The following is a 22,348-nucleotide window of genomic DNA, read 5'->3' on the forward strand; positions in this document are numbered from 1 at the left end:
CAAAAATACTTAAAAATAAAATGAAATCCAGTTTCTTAACCAGGTTCTTGACATTCCCAACTAAGGGAGTCATCGTTCCAGTCTCTACCCTGTCGAGACTAGTAAGAATATGGTACCCTTGAATGAGACCACCTCACATTCTTCCACATGGGAGAGAAGATAGGCCTAGTCTAATTAATCTTTTCATAGGACAATCCTTCCATCCTTGGAATACGTTTGGTGAACCTTCATCGCACTCCCTGCATGGGAAGTGCATCTTTCCTTCAGGAAGGAGACCAAAAAGACACACAACATTCAAGGTTTGGTCTCACCAGGCTCTATGTAATTGCAAGAAGACACTTTTGCTTGAATCCTCTTGTAATAACGACTAATATGCAATTTGTTTTCTTAATTGCTGGCTGTTAAACAGCACCAAGCTATTAAAACCAATATCCAATGTGGAAAAGACTGACTAAACACATCTTTGGGTTAAATGTAGGCTGATTGTTGAATGGAGTTGATGTGAGTTGACAACATAAATCTGAACTTCTTGTCTTCATGGGAGACCAGAACATCACGGTACAGAAAATGACTGAGTTCTTTCCCTTTTGCAACACCTCTAACACGTTGATACGTGACAGATGCACAGTAGGCACAAGACAGCTAGAAATAGACATTTTAAATTGGGTTAGTTGTGTTTTACAGTTTAGCAGAATTCAAACACTTCTTATTTTCACTGCAAGTTGACCCCCAGAAGACAATGAGAGCAGCAACGCAATATCTGGCCTCAAAACATTTTCCTATGAGACTGTTTCAGATTTAACACAGAAAAGACTTTTTGTCTTGCTGTCATCGGGTCAAAGGCTGCAAACACTAAATTTCAAACAATCAGGACAACTCATACGACAGCAGTAAAGGGTGCTAATTGGCTGAAGTGTTGAAATGGGAGAGCAAGAGGAAACTCGTGCTCCTGGATATTTTAAAAAGTCACAAGGTTGAACAAAATTCCATTGTTATCAGTGATTGTGTCCCTATGTATGAATATATGTATGTGTATATGTCTATGAATATATGTATGTGTATATGTCTATGAATATATGTATGTGTATATGTCTATGAATATATGTATGTGTATATGTCTATGAATATATGTATGTGTATATGTCTATGAATAGGGTGGCATGGTGGCTCAGTGGTTAGCACTGTTCCCACACGGCACCAGGGACCTGGGTTTGATCCCTCTTTCAGGCGACTGTCTGCGTGGAGTTTGCAAATTCTCCCCGTGTCTGTTTGGGTGTCCTCCGGGTGCTCCGGTTTCCTCCCATGGTCCAAAGATGTGCAGAGTAGGTGGATTGGCCGTGCTAAATTGCCTGTAGGATAGATGAGGTGGGTTATAGGGAGATGGGTCTGGGTGGGATGCTCTGAGGGTCAGTGTGAACTTGTTGAGTCAAATGGCCTGTTTCCACACTGTAGAGAGTCTATATGTCTCATCTAGCAAATGTAAATGAGCCACCTTAAAAGCTAGACTGTCTGCATTAACTTGGATTGTTAGTGTAGATATTAGCAGACTCGAGGTTGTTCAGCTCATACTTCTGCATCATAGAATCACATCCAACAGTCAGTATTTTACTTTGTATTTTTGCCAATAGTTTAACAAACAATTTAACATAACCAGTCAAGCTTTTAACATTGACACTACACTGAGATTGGTTCTCTACAAGAAACATATTCAAGCTTTGTGCCTTTCTTAAATTACCTGGAAACTTCACAGGGGTGGTAGACTTCCCCATTGCTTTCTCTGTGGTAATGTCTCAGTCATTCCAAATTGACTTGCAAACAAATCAGCACCCTTTTTCTCTGCAGTATAAATTGTCAGCTTTGTTTAAAATTTGGCCCAAGACAAATTGAGTGCAGGAGTTAGAATAGTGGTAGCATGTTTTTCTGTTCAGCAACATTGAAGAGAAAATGTCAACAGCAGCTCAATGTTTACAGTGCTTTTTACGTTGGAAAATGGCCCAAGGCACCAGAGGAGCTTTATCAAACAAAATATGGCACTGAGTCATGTAAGAAAATATTTGGGCAGATAATCAAAACCTGGTTGATACAGGTAGGTTCTAAGGAACAAATTTAAAGACGAAAGAGAGTTAGGGAAGTTTAGGGAGTTCCTAAAGAGCTCAGGGCCAATGTTACTGATGCCAATGATAGAGCGATGGAAATCAGGAATGACCAAGAAAACAGCTCCAGCAACATACAAGAAGCTCAGTAGTACCCAGGATAAAGCAACCTACGACTGACACCACATCCACCAACACACAAACACTCCCTCCACCATCGATGCTCAGTAGCAGCAATGAGTGCTACAAGATTGTAGGTGATGAGCTGGTGGTATTATCGCTGGACAATATTCTGGGGACATGGGTTCGAATCCCACCACGGCAGATGGTGGAATTTGAATTCAATAAATATCTGGAATTAACAGTCTACTGACGACCATGAACCCATGGCTAATTGTCAGGAAAAACCCATCTGGTTCACTCATGTCCTTTCGGGAAGGAATCTGCCCTCCTTACCTGGTCTGGCCTACATGTGACTCCAGACCTATAGCGATGTGTTTGACACTTAACTGCCCCCTGGGCAATTAAGGATGGGCAATAAATGCTGCCCACCCAGCGATGCCCTCATCTTGTGAATGAATAAAGAGAAAACAAAAAGAAATTCAGCATGGCTCCTTAGATATTACCTGCTTCCCCACCACCACTTCCATCTAGAAGGACAAGAACAGCAGATACATGGACAAACATCACCTGCAAGTTCCCCTCTAAGAGTCTCACCATCCTGTCTTATTACTGCTGCAGTCCATTTGGGTTATGTAGACTCACTGTCACTGGGTCCCAGAATTCCTTTCCGAATGGCTTGTGGATCTCCATAAACCAATTGGACCACAACAGTTCGAGAAGGCAATTCATCACCACCTTCTCCAGGGCAAGTAGGGATTGGCAATAAATGCTGGCCCCAGCCAGTGAAGCCCACATCCCATGAAATAATTCACATAACATCTGGAAACACTCAAAGTGCATATGATGGACATGGAAATGGAGCCTGATGTCAGTGAACAGAAAGTTCTACTGAGTCAGACAGTGTGAAAAACAGCATTTGGAGGAAGAAAGTAACAGTGTTGAAGATAAAATTCCAGCTTCCGGAATTGAAATATAAATCAGAGATTCAGAACTTATTGTCAGAGTTGATCCAGCTGTGGCCTTGTTTGTTATCTGGGAACAAACCTAAATCACATTGCCCTCTGCAAAACTGATGTGAAATTGGCCAATTATTAAACTAACAGTGTCCAGTCTTCACAGAATTCAATGTTAGACTGGAATGTAATGGTGTTTCTTGTAGGAGGCAGCACGCTGTCTCTGGTGGGAAGGAATTGGTTTAAGAGGGTACAGTTAACCCGAGCAGAGTTATTTACAGTAGCGATCAGTAAGAATACATCTGACATTCAGAAAGTGCTAAGAGGGTACAAAGTGGTCCTTTGAACAATGAGGTCTGAATGATAACATCGTGAGGCTGAGGTCCCCAGTAAAGGACAGTGCACAACCAACATTTTACCAGATTTAGCCAGTGCCTTATGCAGAGTGACAGGAGGTGGATAGATTAGAAAAAAAAATTTAGAAGGTGAAAAGCAGTGAATGAGCAGCACCCATTGTCGCTATTCAAAAGCCAGACAGCAAGAAAGTAGTGGTAATATCACAGGACTTAAATCCTGAGCCCCAGGCTAACATCTGTGGGACAGGGTTTTGAATCCCACCGCTGGGAGATGGTTAAACTTGCAATCAATTCAAAAACAAAAGCTAGAATTAAATGGTGGCCATGCAGCCCCTGTCAATTATTGTCAAAAGTGGCCAAGTCTGTTGGTTAATGTCTTTATTGATGGTTAACAGAAACAGCAGAGTCCTTTTGGGGTGCAGTGACAGTGTCTCTACCTCTGAACCAAGAGACCACCTGCTTCAGAAGTGTGTTATAACATCTCTGAACGTGTTGATGACCAAAAATAGGTTAAATAAACAATTTTTCAAAAGGAAACAAGTCATGGCTGTTAATTGTCTGCGTAGATATTAATAGGGAGCATCTGTGACACTGGATGTGGGATGAGTGGGTAAGACTGAGCAAGTGAATAGCTCTCTCTACAAAAATGTCTCTTGGCTTCATTCTCACCAACCAACTTGGATTCTGTCAATGCCATTCAGATTTGAGGAGATATAAACAAGATAACGAAGAACAATATTTACTCATTGTCTACCTGTGGCAATTCATTTTGTAAATTAACCACCAGATTCATTTTGTTTTAATTCACATGAGAAATGTGAGTATTGCTGGCTGGGCAGCAATTAATGATAACAAAGGGTGAGGCTGGATGAACACAGCAGGCCCAGCAGCATCTCAGGAGCACAAAAGCTGACGTTTCGGGCCTAGACCCTTCATCAGAGAGGGGGATGGGGAGAGGGAACTGGAATAAATAGGGAGAGAGGGGGAGGCGGACCGAAGATGGATAGAGGAGAAGATAGGTGGAGAGGAGAGTATAGGTGGGGAGGTAAGGAGGGGATAGGTCAGTCCAGGAAGGACAGACAGATCAAGGGGGCGGGATGAGGTGAGTAGGTAGGAAATGGGGGTGCAGCTTGTGGTGGGAGGTGGGGATAGGTTAGAGGAGGAACATGTTAGGGAGGCGGGGACGAGCTGGTCTGGTTTTGGGACAATGCCACGTTGGGGGTGAGAGATTCCAGAATTTTAATCCACTGGCAGTGAAGGAATGGCGATATGCTTCCAAGTCAGGATGGTGAGTGGCTTGGAGGGGCACTTGAAGGTGGTGGTATTCACTTGTACCTGCTGGCTTTGTCCTTCTCGATGGAAGTGGTTGTGGGTTTGGAAGGTGCTGTCTGAGGATGGTGAATTTCTGCAGTGCACCTTGTAGATGGTACACACTGCTGCTACTGAGCATCAGTGGTGGAGCAATTAGTATCAACGGACAAGAGCAATGGATTGCCTGCCATACTGTTGTACCAGTGTGAAAGGTTAACAGTGGAGAATCCACTGCTGTTGTAGTTTTCCAGAATGTCAAGGAACAAGTAATAGGTGAGATAAATGGCAAATGCTACTTCTTGGATGATATTAAACTGAACGGTAAGACAGAGAGAGAGAACATCATAAAGTTGAAGACCCAGATCAACCTCAGGAGTGTGGCAGTAAAGCAAAAGTAATGCTTTTCGCTGCTGAGGACTGATTGAGTTCTAGCTACAGAGTTACCTGTGAATTACTTTACATCCACAAATGACATGAGAATATCTGCCAGAGTTCTAACTAAGAAAATCATCAGCATGTGCTACTCAATGCTCAACTATGTCATGAATTACTAGCCTAAACAATGTGATGATGACACACTGCGGGAATATTTCACATGAAGTAGTGATTCAGATCTGAATAAATGTTGTTACCAAAGGAGTTTAGGAGTCAAGAGTCCATCAAGATTCAAAGAGATTGCTAGAGGATAACGCTAACCCAAGGCAGAATTCCATTCCCTGAGGCCCCTTCTCCAGTAGCTGTGGTAATTCCCCTACATTGACAGTCATTAAAAAGATTCAGTGCTTCAAATGGTAACGTAATGCGGGGCGCAGTGGTGTAGTGGGAACGCCACTGGAATGATTGTGGAACTATCATCAATTTTCATAAAAATCTATTTGGTTCCCTAGGGAAGAGAAATCTGCCATCCTTACCTTGGTCTGGCTTATTTGTAATTCTAGACCCACAACAACGTGGTTCATTCTTAAACACCGTCTGGGCAATAAATGACATTCCAAGAGAGGGGAGGTTAAAATGGTGCAGACAGCAGGTCAGACTAGGGGGAACACTTCATTATTAAAAAATGTTTGTGTCCCACTTAAAACAGGGCTGAAGATTATTTCCTCTCAGAGGTTCATTGGTCTTTGGAACTGTTTTCCTGAGTGAGCGTAAAGGCTCATTGGCCATTGAGTATTTCAAAGGCAAAAGTAGGTAAGAATGTGGATGGGGTTGTAATTAAATTATCCATGATCTTATCGAATGGCACTGCATATGGCATATATGGATATATAAAAAAAAACAATTTTCCAACACCCCAACCCCACCAGTTGCAAATAAGTCATATTGCTTGTAATGCTGGTGCTGCTTCTCTCTCCATAGATGCTGTCAGACCTGATGAGTTTCTCCAGTATTCTCTATTCAAAAGTTTACATTGTTTGTCACTTTAGGACCCAAGGTTCCAAATGATGATATATTGTGAATCCTCATCACAGCCTTCACATACAAACATGATATAGGAGCAGGAACGGAGCATATGCAGTGCCATTCGATAAGAGCATGGCTAGTCTATTTGTAACCCCATCCACATTCTTACCTGCCTCTGCCTTTGAAATACTCAGTGACCAATGAGCCTTTATGCTCACTCAGAAAGAAAGTTCTAAAGACCAATGAACCTCTGAGAGGAAATAATCCTCTGCCCTGGTTTAAGTGGGATACGCACAATTTTTTTTAAATAAGGAAGTGTTCCTCTAGTCTGACCTGCTGTAAGTGTCATTTTAGCCACCTCTTCCCTTGGGTGCATCTCTTATTGCCCAGACAGTGTTTAAGAGTCAACCACATTGTTGTGGGTCTGGAGTTAACATAAGCCAGACCTGGGTAAGGATGGCAGATTTCTCAGATTGGAAGTATTCTGTAAGGTAGTCACCCAGACTGAGTCTGGCCTTGACAAGAAGAGACCACATTATGAGCAGCCAAAGTAATGCTAGGTTGAAAGCAGGACAAGTTAAACACTGTTAAACCCTCTCTGATGAAGGGTCTAGGCCCGAAACGTCAGCTTTTGTGCTCCTGAGATGCTGCTTGGCCTGCTGTGTTCACCCAGCCTCACATTTTATTATCTTGGAATTCTCCAGCATCTGCAGTTCGCATTATCACAAGTTAAACACTGCTTTGTGTGAAAAGATGTGTTCAGAGCCTTGGACAGAAGGGAGGAAGAAAAGAATGGCAAGTGTTACAGCTTTTCCAGTTGCATGTAAAGGAGCCATCAAGTGTTGAGGAAGTGTTTGGAGTGAGGGAGGAGTGAAGCAGGGCGACATGGGGGGAGGGGGGTGGCAAGAAACAGTCCCTGCAGAATACTGATAATGGAGGGGAAGATACATTTGGTGGTGGAATCCTGCTGGAGGTGACAAATGACGGAGAAGCCTCGGAACATAGAGACGAGTGGGGTGGAAAGTGAGGACAAGGGGGAATCCTAGTGTTCTGGGAGGAAGGGGAAGGAGTGAGGACAGAAGTACAGGGAATGTGCTGGGCACAACTGAAGGCTCTGTCTCAGTTGAGGAAAAATATAGGACGTGTGAAGTTGGATCATTGGAACAGATATGCAGCACGAGAAATTGAAAGTCTCCTTACATGAAGTAGGATATGACTTTCTTGTTAACTATTCCACTGTTTGCTGCCAGAACTGAGTAAAATGTTTTTATTGCAGAACACCATCATCCACAGTAGTTTGCTGTGAAACTTTGCATTTGATTTGTATTTCCGTACTGTTTCTAGGCTGGATTCACTTTCGAGTTGTTTCGCCAGATTATCTTAAATTTTAGCTTTCCGTGCATCTAAATGAGGTCTTTCAAACCCTGGAGGTGAACAGTTCAGTGCATTAGAAACAAGGGTAGAAGAGAAAACAAAACTGTTGTTGCCTTGCAAACAGGTGTGCTATGATCACAGAAAGACAGAACTATCCAGGAGGTCGGGAAGTGTGTGCAGATCCAGTCAGTGCGAAAATATGCTGCTTAGTTGAGTAGTCTCCAAATACTCATCACTGATTAATTAAAAAAAATCCTGATTAGCTTGGGAGAAAACTCCAGAAGCAGGAAACCGCTGGAAGCTAAAGATATGGAATAGTTTATTTGGGAAGTGTTTAGAAGGCAGTTAGTAGAAAGCTACAGAAGCAGCTGAGAAAGAGACTGGGAGGCAGAGTGACACTTCACAGAGGTTTGAGTATCTGTTAGGTTGTTGTTGAGAATAAGAGGGATGAATATTTATTTATGATATTTGTAACTTTTTTTTCTTTATTCATTCACAGGATGATGGCATCCCTGATAGGCAACATTTGTTGCCCGTCCCTAATTGCCTGGAGGGCAGTTGAGTCAACCACACCACTGTGGGTCTGGAGTCACATGTAGGCCAGACCAGGTAAGGATGGCTGATTTCTTTCCCTAAAAAGGGATGAGTGAACCAGATGGGTTTTTCCCCTGACCATCAACAATGGTTTCAGGGTCATCATTAGGCTCTTAATTTATTGAATTCAATTTCTACCATCATCAAATCCCCACAGTGGGATTTGAACCCAGGACCCCAGAACACTATCTGGATCTCTGGATTAACAGTCCACTGATAATACCACTAAGCCATTGCCTTCCCCTAAATTAAGAATATAATGAGACCCTTTTGATTCGGTCTTGTAGAGTGTAAAATAATCCACATTCTTCTTTTGTGTGTAATAAACTTTTGCTAATTTATTAGAAGGACATTGGTAGCCTCTTGTGAATATGTTCAGTGACTGACCGCTCAACCAAATTCACAATTGGTTGAACTTGGTAACTCAAATTAACAAATTACAGAGACTTGTAACCACATTGTAAAAGTAAAACTTGTGGTCTATCACGCCAGGTTTCATATTGGGATCCAACCTTTCCAATATTACCATAAGCTAGGATCATACCATGATGAAAGTGTGGTTATTTGGGCTTAAATTATAAATTACCTCACTAGAACATCCAAAATATCGACAGCCAAGTTTAGCATTCTTTTACTCTTTCCTCAATAGAATTATGCCTCTAATATTTAACACTGCGTAATTTAAACTGGTAACAGACAAATATAATTCTCACACATACAGATATTCATTCAAGTTTATTCTTCCTTTTTAATTGTAAATTTTCAAACCAGGTGAGCATTAGAAAATAAACCAGGATTACTGTTGATTTGACTGCCACCTCCCTGACATCTCTACCCTCACTGTCCCCACTGCCCCAAGTTAGTAAATCCCCCAACAATGCTGCGGAAAAGAACTGGAATACGGTCTATTGTCAGCAAGTGCTACTCTCAAGCACAAAATACTATTGCACCACAACATTCAAACCAACATACAGGTGTATCGTGTGGAAAACTAATGTGCCACAATCAAAAATCTAGCTCTAACTCCGTTGGTTGAATAATCCGGTGTGTACGGGCATGCCTCCTGGAGACACGTCCCGGGACATTCACTGTCACTTTCCAGAGGAACCTTACAGCAGAGAGATCTTCATCCTGTTTGGACTGAATTCAAGCCGAGAGATCCCAGAGTCCAGATTTTAATCCATTTATGACAGCACTTTCATATTATGTCACAGTCCAAACCAGAAACATCATGTTATTGTGCATGGTGTCACGGATATTTGAATGAAACAAGTTATTTTTATATAAAAAGAAAGTAATGTCTTACAGTGCATATAGTTGTTTGGTAGTACAGAACTCAAGCATTGCTGAAAAACAGACACATTTTGTTCAGTAGGTCTGACAGCATCTGTGAAGAAGAAAACAGAGTTAACGTTTCGGATCCAGTGGCCCTTCCTGAGAACCTTCTGAGGAAGGGTCACCGGGCCCAAAACGTTAACTCCGCTTTCTCCTCCACAGATGCTGCCAGATCTGCCGAGCTTTTACAGCAACTTTGTTTTTGTTCCTGATTTACAGCATCTGCAGTTCTTTTGGATTTTACATTTTGTTCAGTCTTGTACTCATCAGCATAATTTGCAAGTACTAATTCACAGGGAAAACCCATTTTTATGTTGGAGGAGAGAAGACTGCTGATTGGTTGGCAAATGGACTGACCACAGTGGCTTGTTCTTCGTATGGCGCTTTGACTCAGTGTACTATTAACTTGTTTCTCACGAGTTTAATGCTTTGGTATGGGTCCACCAAAATAAACAGGCCTCCAATATGAGGAAAAACTTTTATTTGTTTAGACATGCAGTGATGACTTGGAGCTTACCACACAGAAAGGTAGTGGGAACAGAAATGGTCAGCGGGGTGGGGGTCAGATTGTCAAGCAACCTGCAGGACTACAGGGACAGAGCGGGAGAATGGAACTGACTGGTTTGCCCTGCAGAGAGCCGGTCAGGACCTAATGAGTAGAATGACCTCTATCTAAACCATAATGAAGGGTGCAGTGCAAGGAAGACATTCCTCAGAATGTTACTTTCTCAGCCCTTGTACAGAGAAGAGCTTTGCTACCAATAACTGCAGTGAAAAAAACATCTGAGCCCAGACTGATTTATTTGGAAGGCAATGGGTGATGCGTGTGGGCTGTTCATTTTGAAGGCTGCTGATGTAATTGAAATTTGTGAAAACAAAAAGCACTTAAAGCACTTTCTAAACAGTATCTGATTTTAGGGATTTTTTTTGAAGTTAAAAATATGCTTAAATCTTACTTTCCTACTTTAGAGATTTTTTTTCGGACACAGATTATGCAACACATTATGAATCTCGTAGGATTGAGAACCGCGAAGGATACAAATACATTCTTGAACAGGACCAGCACAGGCAAGATGGGCTGAATGACCTCACTCGGACCCGTGACTGTTCTGTGACTCGGCCGACACATTCCAGATTCTATCCCAACAACTTAAAACGTTCTCTTGGGGCTAAAATAATCATTTTGTCTTAAAAACAGCAGGTACATTGGCAGTTGATGTTAATAGACAAAATATATTAACATACACAATCGTGACAGTTTCAGGGAAGGGTTTAAGCTGGGGAAAGAGGAGGAGGAGGAGGATGATTTGGAGGCCAAATTTTTAAAGTTTGCATGCCATTTCAACATAGGAAGAGCACAACGTCCCGTACAAGATCAGGGGAGTTGATGGATTGATTCTTTATGACCATAATACATTCACCTGGAAAACGTCTTTGCCAAAGAGCAGGAAACATGTTATTGAATATTACCTCAGAGCAGGTTTAAATTCTCAACAGGTTTCTGCCTCACCAACATGACAACCATGACACTTTTTCTAATCTTTTATGGGCATTGTTCGGCTAGGCCAGCATTTGTTGCCCATCTCGAGTTGCCCTTGAACTCAGCAACTTGCTCGGGCTATTTCGGAGGGCAGGTAAGAGGCATACATGTTGCTGAGAGTCTGGAGTCACACGTAGCCCAACACCAGCTAAGGATGACAGAATTCCCAACAGGACATGAGGTGAACCAAGATGGGCTTTCACATCAAGCCGAGGACGCCTGTCAGGGACACTGCTGCGAGACCAGCTTCTAATTCCAGATTTATCGAGCGCAACTGAAAAATTCCACCAGCTGTCATGGCTGGATGTGAACCAGCGTCCTCGGCCTGGATTTCAGGATTTGCAGGCCAGTGAGATTCCCGCTGTGCCAGCGTTTGCCCGCAGACACTCCAACTGACTTTTCGACACGGGATCCATTCCCTGTTCTGGGAATGCAGTTATGTGACAAGTTCAAAACGAAACCTTATTTTATATAAAAACAAAGTCCTGCAGGATGTTCAGGCAAAGTTGACTTCAATACAATTTGGAATGACAACGGGATCCTGAATTTTGGTGACACTGCAATTCTGTAACATGGGGATCTGGTCAGTCTTGGTAAAATATAGCAAACAATTGAGTCTTTGAAGGATTGTTACACACTGAGAGCTGGCTCCTGTTTTTAGTTTCTGTTCCCCTTCAGTGGATGAGGAAGGTTGTGTCGGAGGACATCATTACGTAGATGCCTCAGATGATGCTGGGGGAGGGGAGGTTTTTTTTAATTGCAGCTTCAGTGTCAATCTGAACTGATGGGCATGAAGACCCTGTCTCGAGGAAGGGCTAGTACTTGGGCTGGTAGATGGTGCCAGGTGTTCTACTGTCAATGTGCTTCAGGTGACATGTGTGACAGAGTAAGTGTCCATCCAGAGGGTAGCAACGGTGATCCTCTTCATCGTTCAGCTCCAGGCCACAGTCCTAGCAACAGTGAGAACAGGCATCAAACTGATGTTACAGTGGGGGAAAAAAACAATTACGTCACAGCAGGTTAGAGATTCACAGGAAATAGGAGTAGGCCATTCAGCCCATCAAGCCTGCTCCACCATTCAACATGATCATGGCCCATCTCAGTCCCCTGTTCCTGAGTTCTCCCCATATCCTTTGATCCTTTTAGCCCCGTATCTAACTCCTTCTTGAAAACATTCAATGTGTTGGCCTCAGCTGCTTTCTCTGGCAGTGAATTCCACAGGCTCCCCACTCTCTGGGTGAAGAATGTTTTCCTCATCTCGGTCACAAGGGACTAACCCTGTACCTTTAAGCTGCGACTCCCGGTTCTCGACCCCCCCCCCCAGTCACCTGGAACATCCTTCCTGTGCTTACTCCATCTAAACATTTTTGAAATTTGTCCTCAGCTCAGTCCTAAATGGTCCACCCTGTGACCCTTAGTGCCAGACTGACCTGCCTTCGGGAATGTTCTTCCTGTGTATACCCTGTCTAGTCCTGTTAGCATTTTATAGGTTTCTATGAGATTCCCCCTCATTCTTCTAAACCCCACTAAATATAATCCCAACTGATCCAGTATCTCCTCATACAGCCGCCCTGCCTTCCCAGGGATCAGTCTGGTAAACTGGTGCTCCCTCCACAGCCAGAGCATCCTTCCTCAAATGAGGAGAGCCAAATTGCACACGATATTCCAGGTGTGATCTCACCAAAGTCCTGCACAACTGCAGCAAGACACCCCTCACTACGAAGGCCACAGACCATTTGCCTCCTTCACTGCCCAATACACCTGCATTCCAGCAACAAGGGTACTCAATAAATCATTCAATGTATTGGAACACACTGAAAAATACGGTCATTTGGTGAAATTGCTTATTCTTTTGTGGGATAGTGTGTCACTGGCACAGCCAGCACTTCCCTGGCTACCTTGCACTGAGTGACATGCACGGCCAATGCAGAGGGCAGTAAACCCAGTCTGGAGTCACATGGAGGACAGACGACGTAAGGACAGCAGATTTCCTTCCATAAACAGCATCACTGAACCAAATAGATTTTTATGACGATCAACTATAGTTTCACAGTCACCATTTGAGACTAGTTTTAAATTATTAATTCAGTTTAAATTACATCAGCTACCATTGTGGGATTTGAATCCTTGACCTAGCGCTAACTGGCCCTCTGGACTGCTAGTCCAGTGACCCGATTAGCACGCACAGTCTCTCCAGAAGCAATAATTTGCGAGCATCTGTCATTGATCACAACACAATGCTGCAGAGCAACTGCTCCTGTTTCACAGGCTCCCTGTTCCAGAGCGTGATGGGATGCCCCTGGACGGGTGCTGCCCCACAAGAAGCTCAAACCCCATCCGGGGCAAAGCAGCCTGGGTGGCTGACACCATATTCAGACCCACCACCGCCAGTGCTCAATAGCGGTGCTGCGTACCATCTACCTGATGTACTGCAGTCACTCGCTCGGACTCTTCCAGCAGTACCTTCCAGTCCCATAGCCATGTGCTATTTGTTGACCAATAATGCCATTAGGGGAGGGAATTTTGACCCAGTGATACCAAAGATGATGCATTTCCAAGTCGGGACGGTGAGTGGGTTGGAGGGGAACTTGCAGGTGATGGTGTTCCCATGTATCCGCTACCCGGTATCCTCCTAGATGGAGAGAGAGAGATAATGGGAACTGCAGATGCTGCAGAATCCGAGATAACAAAGTGTGGGGCTGGATGAACACAGCAGGCCCAGCAGCACCTTAGGAGCCACAAAAGCTGACGTTTCAGGCCTAGACCCTTCATCAGAAAAGCCCTCCTCCTAGACGGAAGTGGTTTTGCAACTGGAAAGTGCTGCTGGAGGAATCTGAGAATTACTACAGTGCATCTTGTAGCTTGTACACATTGCAGCTACTGAGCGCTGGTGGTGGAGGAAGTGAATGTGGCTATGGTGTAAATCAGGCAGGCTGCTTTGCCCTGGATGTGTTAATGTTTGAGTGTTATCGAAGTGGCACTTCTCCAAGCACATGAGGAGTTTCTGACTTGTGCCTTGTAAACGAGAAGGTAGGAGACAGTTACCACAGAGTTCCCACACTCAGACCAGCTCTTGAAATTGCAATATTTCTAGGAGAGCCTTGCTTCAGTTTTAATGACAGCCCCCAAGGAAATTAATGCTGCGTGATTCAGCGACTGATCAGTGAGGGACTCCTCCATGTTGGAGATGTTTCATTGCCTGAGAATTGTATTTGCAACCTATCGGCCCAAGCTTGAATGCATCAGATTCTTGTTGCATGTGGAAACAGACAACACAGTGCCTGTGCCCACCTCTCTCCATGGTTACCTAAATTCGTTGACTTCAACTTTGAGCCCATCAGGTTTTAAGACATTGTTGAATTTGAAGGTGGTCATAACCTAAAACCCACAGGTACATCCATTTTCCAGTGGGGATCAAACGGAGCGAGTTGCCCAAAGTTGTCCACCCTAATCAAAGAGCTCCAAGTACAAAACCTCCCAACATTGAGCTGGCTGAAATCAGCAAACTGAATGTACAGTCGAGATCAAAACTGGGGCCTCCTGCATTTTTAATACTGACTTCCACCTTCAAAATAGTTGACTTCAAATCTGAAATTGCAATCCTTGCATTTGAACACATTTAAATGTATTATTGCTGAAGAGAAACATGTAATTAAAGCTTTCTCTCTTTTGCACTCATCACGATGGATGTAAGAATGCCAAATTTAAAAGGGAACAACAATTTGAATTGCATGAGAAGTGGCTGCTGATTGGTCAAGGTGTTGCCATGGAGAACGCACCAAGGAATGATTGTAACCAAGTGTTTTTGTTTAATTCAAGAGTGCCTTGCCAAACCATTAGCACAGTGCTTTCTTTGTCCAGGACGGTTATTAATCTGATTGGAGAGAATAGACTGGGATAAGGCAGATCCTCACATCAAACTGTTTAGGAAGGAGGAATACTGTCAAAGGATAGGAGGGTAATGCAGGAACATGGTGCTGAGGTGGAAAATCTGCTAAGATCCAGCTGAATGGCAGAGTAGGCTCAAGGGGCTGGCCTCCTCCTTTGCCTAATATTCCCATTTCTCATATCCGTTGGAACTAGCTTGTGATGGAACAAATGTCAACATTCAAATTTATATTCCCCAAATCACAAAGTCACAACTCAAGGAAAAGTTGTGGAAAGATGACTTATCTTCGTACAAGAGGGGAATTACCATGGCTTCAATTCAACTCATTAAAAATGGTTCTTTCTGGGCTGGGATTTGTTCATATTGTGTTTAGATTAGATTCCCTGCAGTGTGGAAACAGGTCCTTCGGCCCAACAAGTCCACACCACCCCTTGGAGCATCCCATTCAGACCCAATCCCCTATAACCCACACACCCCTGAACACTACGGGCAATTTAGCATGGCCAATCCACCCAGCCTGCACATCTTTGGACTGTGGGAGGAAACCGGAGCACCCGGAGGAAACCCGCACAGACACGGGGAGAACGTGCAAACTCCACACAGACAGTTACCCAAGGCCGGAATCGAACCTGGGTCTCTGGCGCTATGAGGCTGAAGTGCTAACCAAAGAGCTAAGTCCATCCTTTAGTTTTCAGCGGAGACACTTACTTCACAATGATAGCACTCCACGTGGTAATCGTTATCCATAGAGACCACCCGAATGGTTTCATCACAGCCCTGCAAATACAGAAAGATCCAAAGGTAACTCTACTTTGCTCTTCTCTAAACTCCTTGTGGTTTACAGCAAACCTGCAATGAGGAGAGGTTTGAGATCATGTTCCATTGGGAAGCACCGAATGCACAGAGCTGAACCCAGGATCACTCAGCCAGTCGGATCCCAGGATCAGTGGAAGCACAGGAACAGGAGGAGGTCATTGAACCCACTGAGTCTGTTCCTCCCTGCAGCACAATGAGATCATGGCTGCTCAGTGACCCAAATCCATGCACCAGGCACCTAAAACACTAACCCCTAATGCTGCATCCCCCCACCCAAAGAAATTATTTCAATCTACCGGAACGGTTTTTCCTCCATTTTATAGTTTATTCCTAAAATATGCAATGCTGGACTTCTTACTTTTCTAGTTTTCTTAGAACTGTCACCGAAGCTGTGCATGGGTACCTCTGAGCCCGAGATGACACTGTAAGCAGTGACTTGTACATTTTTCACTGTACTCTTTTGTACGTGTGACAGCAAAGCTTATTCTAATTCTAATTCTGTTTCCTTTAATAATATTGAAAAGTTTGATCAGTTCAACTCCAGAGACTGGAACAGCAGTTTGAGTAAGCTCTCACTGTAATATAACTCAGGACAACCCCCTGATGAATCTACATAGAGCCCTCCCTTTAAACCAAGATAATCTTCCTGATTGTTGATGCCGAGAACAGCGCAACAGCAATTCCAGCTGTGTTGACTGAAGACTTTGTAAAGCTGAGATACAAGTTCTACTCTCTCGTATTCCAGGCCTCCACACCATTAGCCTTTTAATTATTTTCTGGCAGGATAACTATGGCTCCCCAGCACTACTCACTGCTGACAGCAGTCAACACTTTTGACAGGAAAGATCCCACCCAGACGCATCCCCCTGTAACCCACACACCCCTGAACACTACGGGCAATTTAGCATGGCCAATCCACCCAGCCTGCACATCTTTGGACTGTGGGAGGAAACCGGAGCACCCGGAGGAAACCCACACAGACACGGTGACGTGTACAAATGAGAATAGCTCAACAGTGCACTTTTCCCTGCAACCACTGAGAGGTGCCAAATCAAAGGCTTAGAGCTCAGCGACAGAACTGAGGGACATGCATTATTTACAGGAACACAGATTTAATTTACAGCAGCTCACAGGAACACAGATTTAATTTACAGCAGCTCACAGGAACACAAAGATTTAATTTACACCAGATCACAGTAACTGGATTTTAAGTGAAGTTGGATCACAGGATCAGAACTTAATTTACACTGAATTACAAGAACAAGGTTTTAACTAACACTAGATTGTAGGGACAGGATTTAATTTACACTGGGTCATGGGATTTTACTGTACAGTATATCCCCCAAACACAGACAGTTACCTAAACAAAAACTGAAAAGAATTGCGGAAGCTGTAAATCACAAACAAAAACAGAAGTTACTGTATCTAGAAGAACTCGGAGGAAGGGTCACCGGGCCCAAAACGTTAACTCTGATTTTCTCTTCAAAAATGCTGCCAGATCTGCTGAGCTTTTCCAGCAACTTCTACTTTAATTACTAAAATAATTCTGCTCTCAGATTTCTCCATGCTTCTGTGAAAGTGAGATCTAAGCCTTAATTCGAAAACACTGTCCTTGAAATAAATGGCACAGCAGTTGCTAGAACTGTAAATAGATGTAGTTAATATGGGATGGGGTCAACCCCAGCTGGATCGATGGTGGGTCACAGCAGCCCAGAAGGGAGGGATATTAATGACTAAAATGGGCAATAAACTTCACTTGTCCCAAGTTGCAAGATTCCATCAAAACCAAACAGATATTTGAGCACCAGAGATAGTAGAAACTGCTGATGCTGGAGAATCTGAGACAAGGTGTAGAGCTGGACCAACACAGCAGGCCATGCAGCATCAGAGGAGCAGGAAAGCTGACGTTTCAGGCCTGGAGCCTTCTTCAGAAATTTGAGCACAGTACTGACCTCTGCTGGCAGAATGGCCTGGCCACATGCAGCACACTTTGGAGCTAACACTCTGCAATAGAAAATACAAACAGATCACTCAGACGGCAGGCAGGCAAGTACACATTCTTTCATCTTACACTGGCCATGTCTTACTGTATGTGTTTGTGCATGGAAGTGCGAGAGAGCGTGCGCATGTAACACGGACAGAGAGAGAAAGAGAGAGAGAGAGAAAGAGAAAGAGAGAGAGAGAGAAAGAGAGACAGAGAGAAAGAGAGACAGAGAGAGAAAGAAAGAGAGAGAGAAAGAAAGAAAGAGAGAGAGAAAGAAAGAGAGAGAGAAAGAAAGAGAGAGAGAAAGAAAGAGAGGTGGTGAGGTAGGGGAGAGCAAGACATGGTAGAGCAGGTTCTGGGGTCTGGAATCTGACTCCACCAACTCCGCAAACAATTCCTTGTTTAAACTTCGCATCATGTGACTTCGCACAATTTTAAAACACTTCATTCCGCGCCCTCACCCCCACCCCCATTGTGTCCCTGATTCACATTGAGCTGTCCTGTCCTAGTGACTAAATCCCTCACAGTCCTCCCACCCAAAAAGGTCCAATGAGCCACTATCACAAAAGGGCAGACACTGCAGAGGCTGGAGATTTAAATAAAAACAAGTGTCGGGGTGCTTCTGTACAAAATGCTGCATCAAGCATAACCTCAATTGGAGACTTTGGGACTGCTTTCCTCAGTGAGAAGACAGACATATAGATACCTAGTACCTGCAGGAGGCCATTCAGCCCCTCAAGCCCGATGCACTATTCAATGAGATCATGGTTGATCTGTGGCCTAACTCTTCTAACAGGGGCACCCCGTTCTGACAAAGGGTCACAGGACTTGAAACGTTAACTGTGTTTCTCTCTCCACAGACGTGCTGAGTTTCTCCAGCATTTTCTGATTTTGTTCCAGATTTCCTGCAGTTTTGTTTTGCTTTAATCCACAGATTCACTCTCCTCAGAGAAGAAATTCCTCTTCCTTTCGGTTAAATGTGTGAGCCTTTACTCTGCGATCATGTCTCCGGTCCCTAGACTCTCCTACAAGGGGCAACAACCAATCTACATCTACCCCCCTCAAGTTCACTAAGAATCCTGTAGGTTCTAATGAGGTCACCTCTCTCTCTCTCCTAAACTCCAATGAATACAGGCCCAATCTGCTCAACCTCTACTCATAAGACAGTCCCTCCATACCCCGGGATCATCCAAGTGGAACTTCTCTGGGCTGCCTCTAGGGCCAGTCTATCTTAGTTACGGGGCCCAAAAATGTTCAGTTGTTCAAAGCTAGAGAGGGAGGGCAAATATTATTTACTACAATACACCAATACAGAACAGCTGTCGCTCTTACTTGTGGTAGTCTCGGATGCAGTAGATCTTGTTCTCAGTGTCTACAGTGAAGGGTACACCGTCTAGGCACTCGTTACAGATGACACAGCGGAAACATCCAGGATGGTAGGACTTGCCCAAAGCCTGCAAAATCTAACAGAGACAATGTACGTGTCAGTGATGAAGATGAGACTGCAGTTCCTTAAGACATCACCAACATTTTCTATTGCCAGGTGAGAGGCCAGGCTCTGATGACACTGAGAAGCCCACGATACATTAGACTCTGGTACAGTTCACATCAAAATTCCATTTACAGAGAACCCTTTGGCAGGATCCCTATCTGAAGCAGGACATTGGGAGACAAGCAATTGCCACATTTTCCATAAGACCCCGAAACAGAATTAAGCCATTCAGCCCAACAATGTTTTCCAGCATTCAATAAGATCGTGGTAGATTTGATCGTCCTCAACTCCACTTTCCTCATAATCCTCGACAACATTACTGATTAAGTTGGGGGGGGTGGCGGAAAGACAGGATGGGGTGCAAGGAAGATGGGGAGGGGTGAGCGGCGTAGTGAGGGAGACAGAGGGACAGTGAGGGAAACGGAACAGCAGTGAGGGAAGCAGGGGTGGATGAACAAGTGGCAAAGTTGGGGGGGGGGCAAGGGAGGACGTGGGGTATAAGGGGGGGTTGCAAGGGACAGGGGTGACAGGGCACGTGCAGGGCAAATGAGAGACGGGCAAGGGGGCATAACGGAGGGTGGACAAGGGAAGGGATCAGGGCAATAGGTGTGAGGGAGGTGGGGGTGACGGGGGGGGCAGTGTGGGGGTCAAGAGAGAGGAGGGGACGAGAGGGAGAAGAAGGAGAAGGTGGTGAGAAGACCTGTACGAAAGACACAGAGAACATGGAGGAGTGTGGGGCAAAGCAAGGGGAGCATTTCAGTTTGAGCTTTACCCAATAACATGGCTTTCACTGCTCCCGGCAAACTCCCCAGTGTGTCTGATAGCAACACATAATTCACTTCTACAATAAATAAAAACACATGAATTGAACTATATCCTTTCAACTGAACCATGTTTCCACTTGATTAAAAGAAGGTTTTAATTAGATGTTCATTAACGTGTTGTCTCAGCTACATTACAAACAATGGTAAAGGCTTCAAAAGGATATATCTAGAAATAATGTGTGGCTAAAACTATTTGCAAAGCAAGGATTTTCTTTATGTTAAAACAATCAGTTGAAACCTCAAGGCACAGCAAAACGATTTGTCTTTCACCCCATAATAAAAAAAAACAAAAAGTTCTTACTTTTCTTTCCTTCTACTTTGCAGTTCTTTTCTCCCCCTCAAACGAACACAACCTAACTGCAGAAAGTTGGGAACCAAAAATGAGATCTTAAGGACTTGTATCCAACTCTAGAGCCATTGATTGCTGGCTCCTGTTCTGTCACAAAATCAAACCATCCCAAAAAAAACAGAAAGCCTTTGAACTTAAAGAATCTACTTGTTAATATTCTGCTGGGCTTCTGTTTTTAAACACTTTGCAAATACCTGGCAAAATGCCTTTGTTAACCAGGACTGATGCTGGGTTAGGGAAAGAGGGATGAAATACAGAGCAGATATCAAATAACTTCAAGAGGAATTCCCTCTGAAGGTAAATGAGCTGTAGCCTTAGGGCTGGGGAAGGGGCTGGAATGTAGTTCCAGCAGACGCTGCAGACTTCAGACAGACTGGCTCCAAATGCTGTGAAATCTCAGAATTAGCACATTTCCAGAAGCGAGTGATTAATTCATCCTGAACTCACCATATCCATTATCAAGTGGCCGCAGGCAAAACACTTATCAGCAGATTGCTGGAAACCAGAGTACTGCAGGGAGAGACAGAAAGAGAGAGAGAGACAAAGAAATTAACATGGAGTCACCGTGAGAAACAGGAACAACAGTTGGCCATTTGGCCCATCGAGCCTGCTCCGAACTGTCACATCCTACACACAACAAGGATCAGCATACGGCATCAGATGATTTTTATAAAAAATATCTTGTCATCGCCATCACCATCGTTGGCAAGGCCAGAAATTGAAAGCTATACACGAGCAGACTGTGGGATTACTGGCAATAGAGAAGCAGTGCAGTGCAGCAGGCTCCGTCTCACATTGGGCTCCTCTGCTCTCTCTGCTTTCACTTTTATTCCTTTCACCATTTCTTTTCTTAGCCTAACCTACTTACCTTTATGTGAGGTGCGAGTCTGTGGCAAGAGAAAGGTCCCCGATGACAATCACAGTCATCGTATGTGGTGGTGAGGAGGTGGGGGTGTGCAGTTAGCCCGTGGGGTTGGGGTTGGGGTTGGTGGGCAGTGAGAGCAGGAACAGGCAGCCCCCAGGGTAGCGCTGGCAGTGAGAGGGGGTACAGATAGCCCCCGGGGGGGGGGGGGGGGGGGGGGGGGGGCAGGTGTGACAACATGAACAGGCAGCCCCTGCAAGGGTGCTTGGCCCCAGTGAAAGGGGGAACAGGTAGGCCCCCCCCGGGAGGCAAGCCCAGCATGGCCAGGCGCTTACAGACTGTGATGTTGAACTATTACCCATATTTCGTTATTTTTCTACGCTTTAGTAAGGACTGTAATGTTTAACTTATTAACTTGCTGTCTTTATTTTTCTGCTTCGTCCCAAGATTCTGGGCCCAGATACATTCGTACTTAAGATGGTGCCGTAAGTGGCAGCTTGTAATTTTTCACTGTTACTCATGCGAGTGAGTACATGTGACAATAAAAGCTAATTCTAATACACTTACTGCCCGTCCCAATTGCCTTTGTACAGATTGGCTCTATAGAGCCATTCAGGGAAGAGTCAACAATAGTTTTGTGTGGGTTTGGAGTCACACAGCGTTCAGACCAGGTAAGGACAGCAGATTTCCCTCTCTGAAAGGCATCAATGAACCAGATGGGTTGTTACAACAATGGACAGCATTTACACAGCTACCATCAGACTGGCTTTAATTCCAAACTTTTACTGGAACCAAATTTCCCCACCTGCTGGGACAGGATTCGAACCCATGACTCAAGCCTCTGGTTCATTTCTATAAACACCAAGGTACTTGATCTGATTTCACCCTGGGTGGCAGAAAGACAATCTTTGGATATTTTTCAGGTTGAGGTGGATAAGCAAGGACAGAGGTCAAAGGCGACGGGAGGTGGGTGTCAACAGGAACGTGGAATCATCAGAACAGGCGTGATTTTAGCCGTTTGGTGGAACAGTATCAAGGGGCCAAATGACCAA

General features: G+C 44.3%; 1 protein-coding gene across 2 annotated transcripts in view; it reads right to left on the reverse strand.

Annotated features, from left to right (window-relative positions):
* Positions 1-8,925: 8,925 nt before the first annotated feature.
* The window catches only part of limd1a (LIM domains containing 1a), a 49,299-nt gene continuing 35,876 nt past the window's right edge, over positions 8,926-22,348 (reverse strand). For both annotated transcript variants that reach the window (XM_048522484.2, XM_048522493.2), the window contains 5 exons: positions 20,882-20,944; positions 19,102-19,232; positions 17,738-17,789; positions 15,678-15,746; positions 8,926-12,030 (listed from right to left, as the gene is read on the reverse strand). In XM_048522484.2, the coding sequence (XP_048378441.1) occupies positions 11,896-12,030; positions 15,678-15,746; positions 17,738-17,789; positions 19,102-19,232; positions 20,882-20,944 (450 nt within the window). In that variant the 3' untranslated portion in view covers positions 8,926-11,895. The remainder of the gene's footprint in view (positions 12,031-15,677; positions 15,747-17,737; positions 17,790-19,101; positions 19,233-20,881; positions 20,945-22,348) is intronic.

This window comes from Stegostoma tigrinum, chromosome 2 (assembly GCF_030684315.1).
Source record: "Stegostoma tigrinum isolate sSteTig4 chromosome 2, sSteTig4.hap1, whole genome shotgun sequence".
Lineage (NCBI taxonomy): Eukaryota > Metazoa > Chordata > Chondrichthyes > Orectolobiformes > Stegostomatidae > Stegostoma > Stegostoma tigrinum.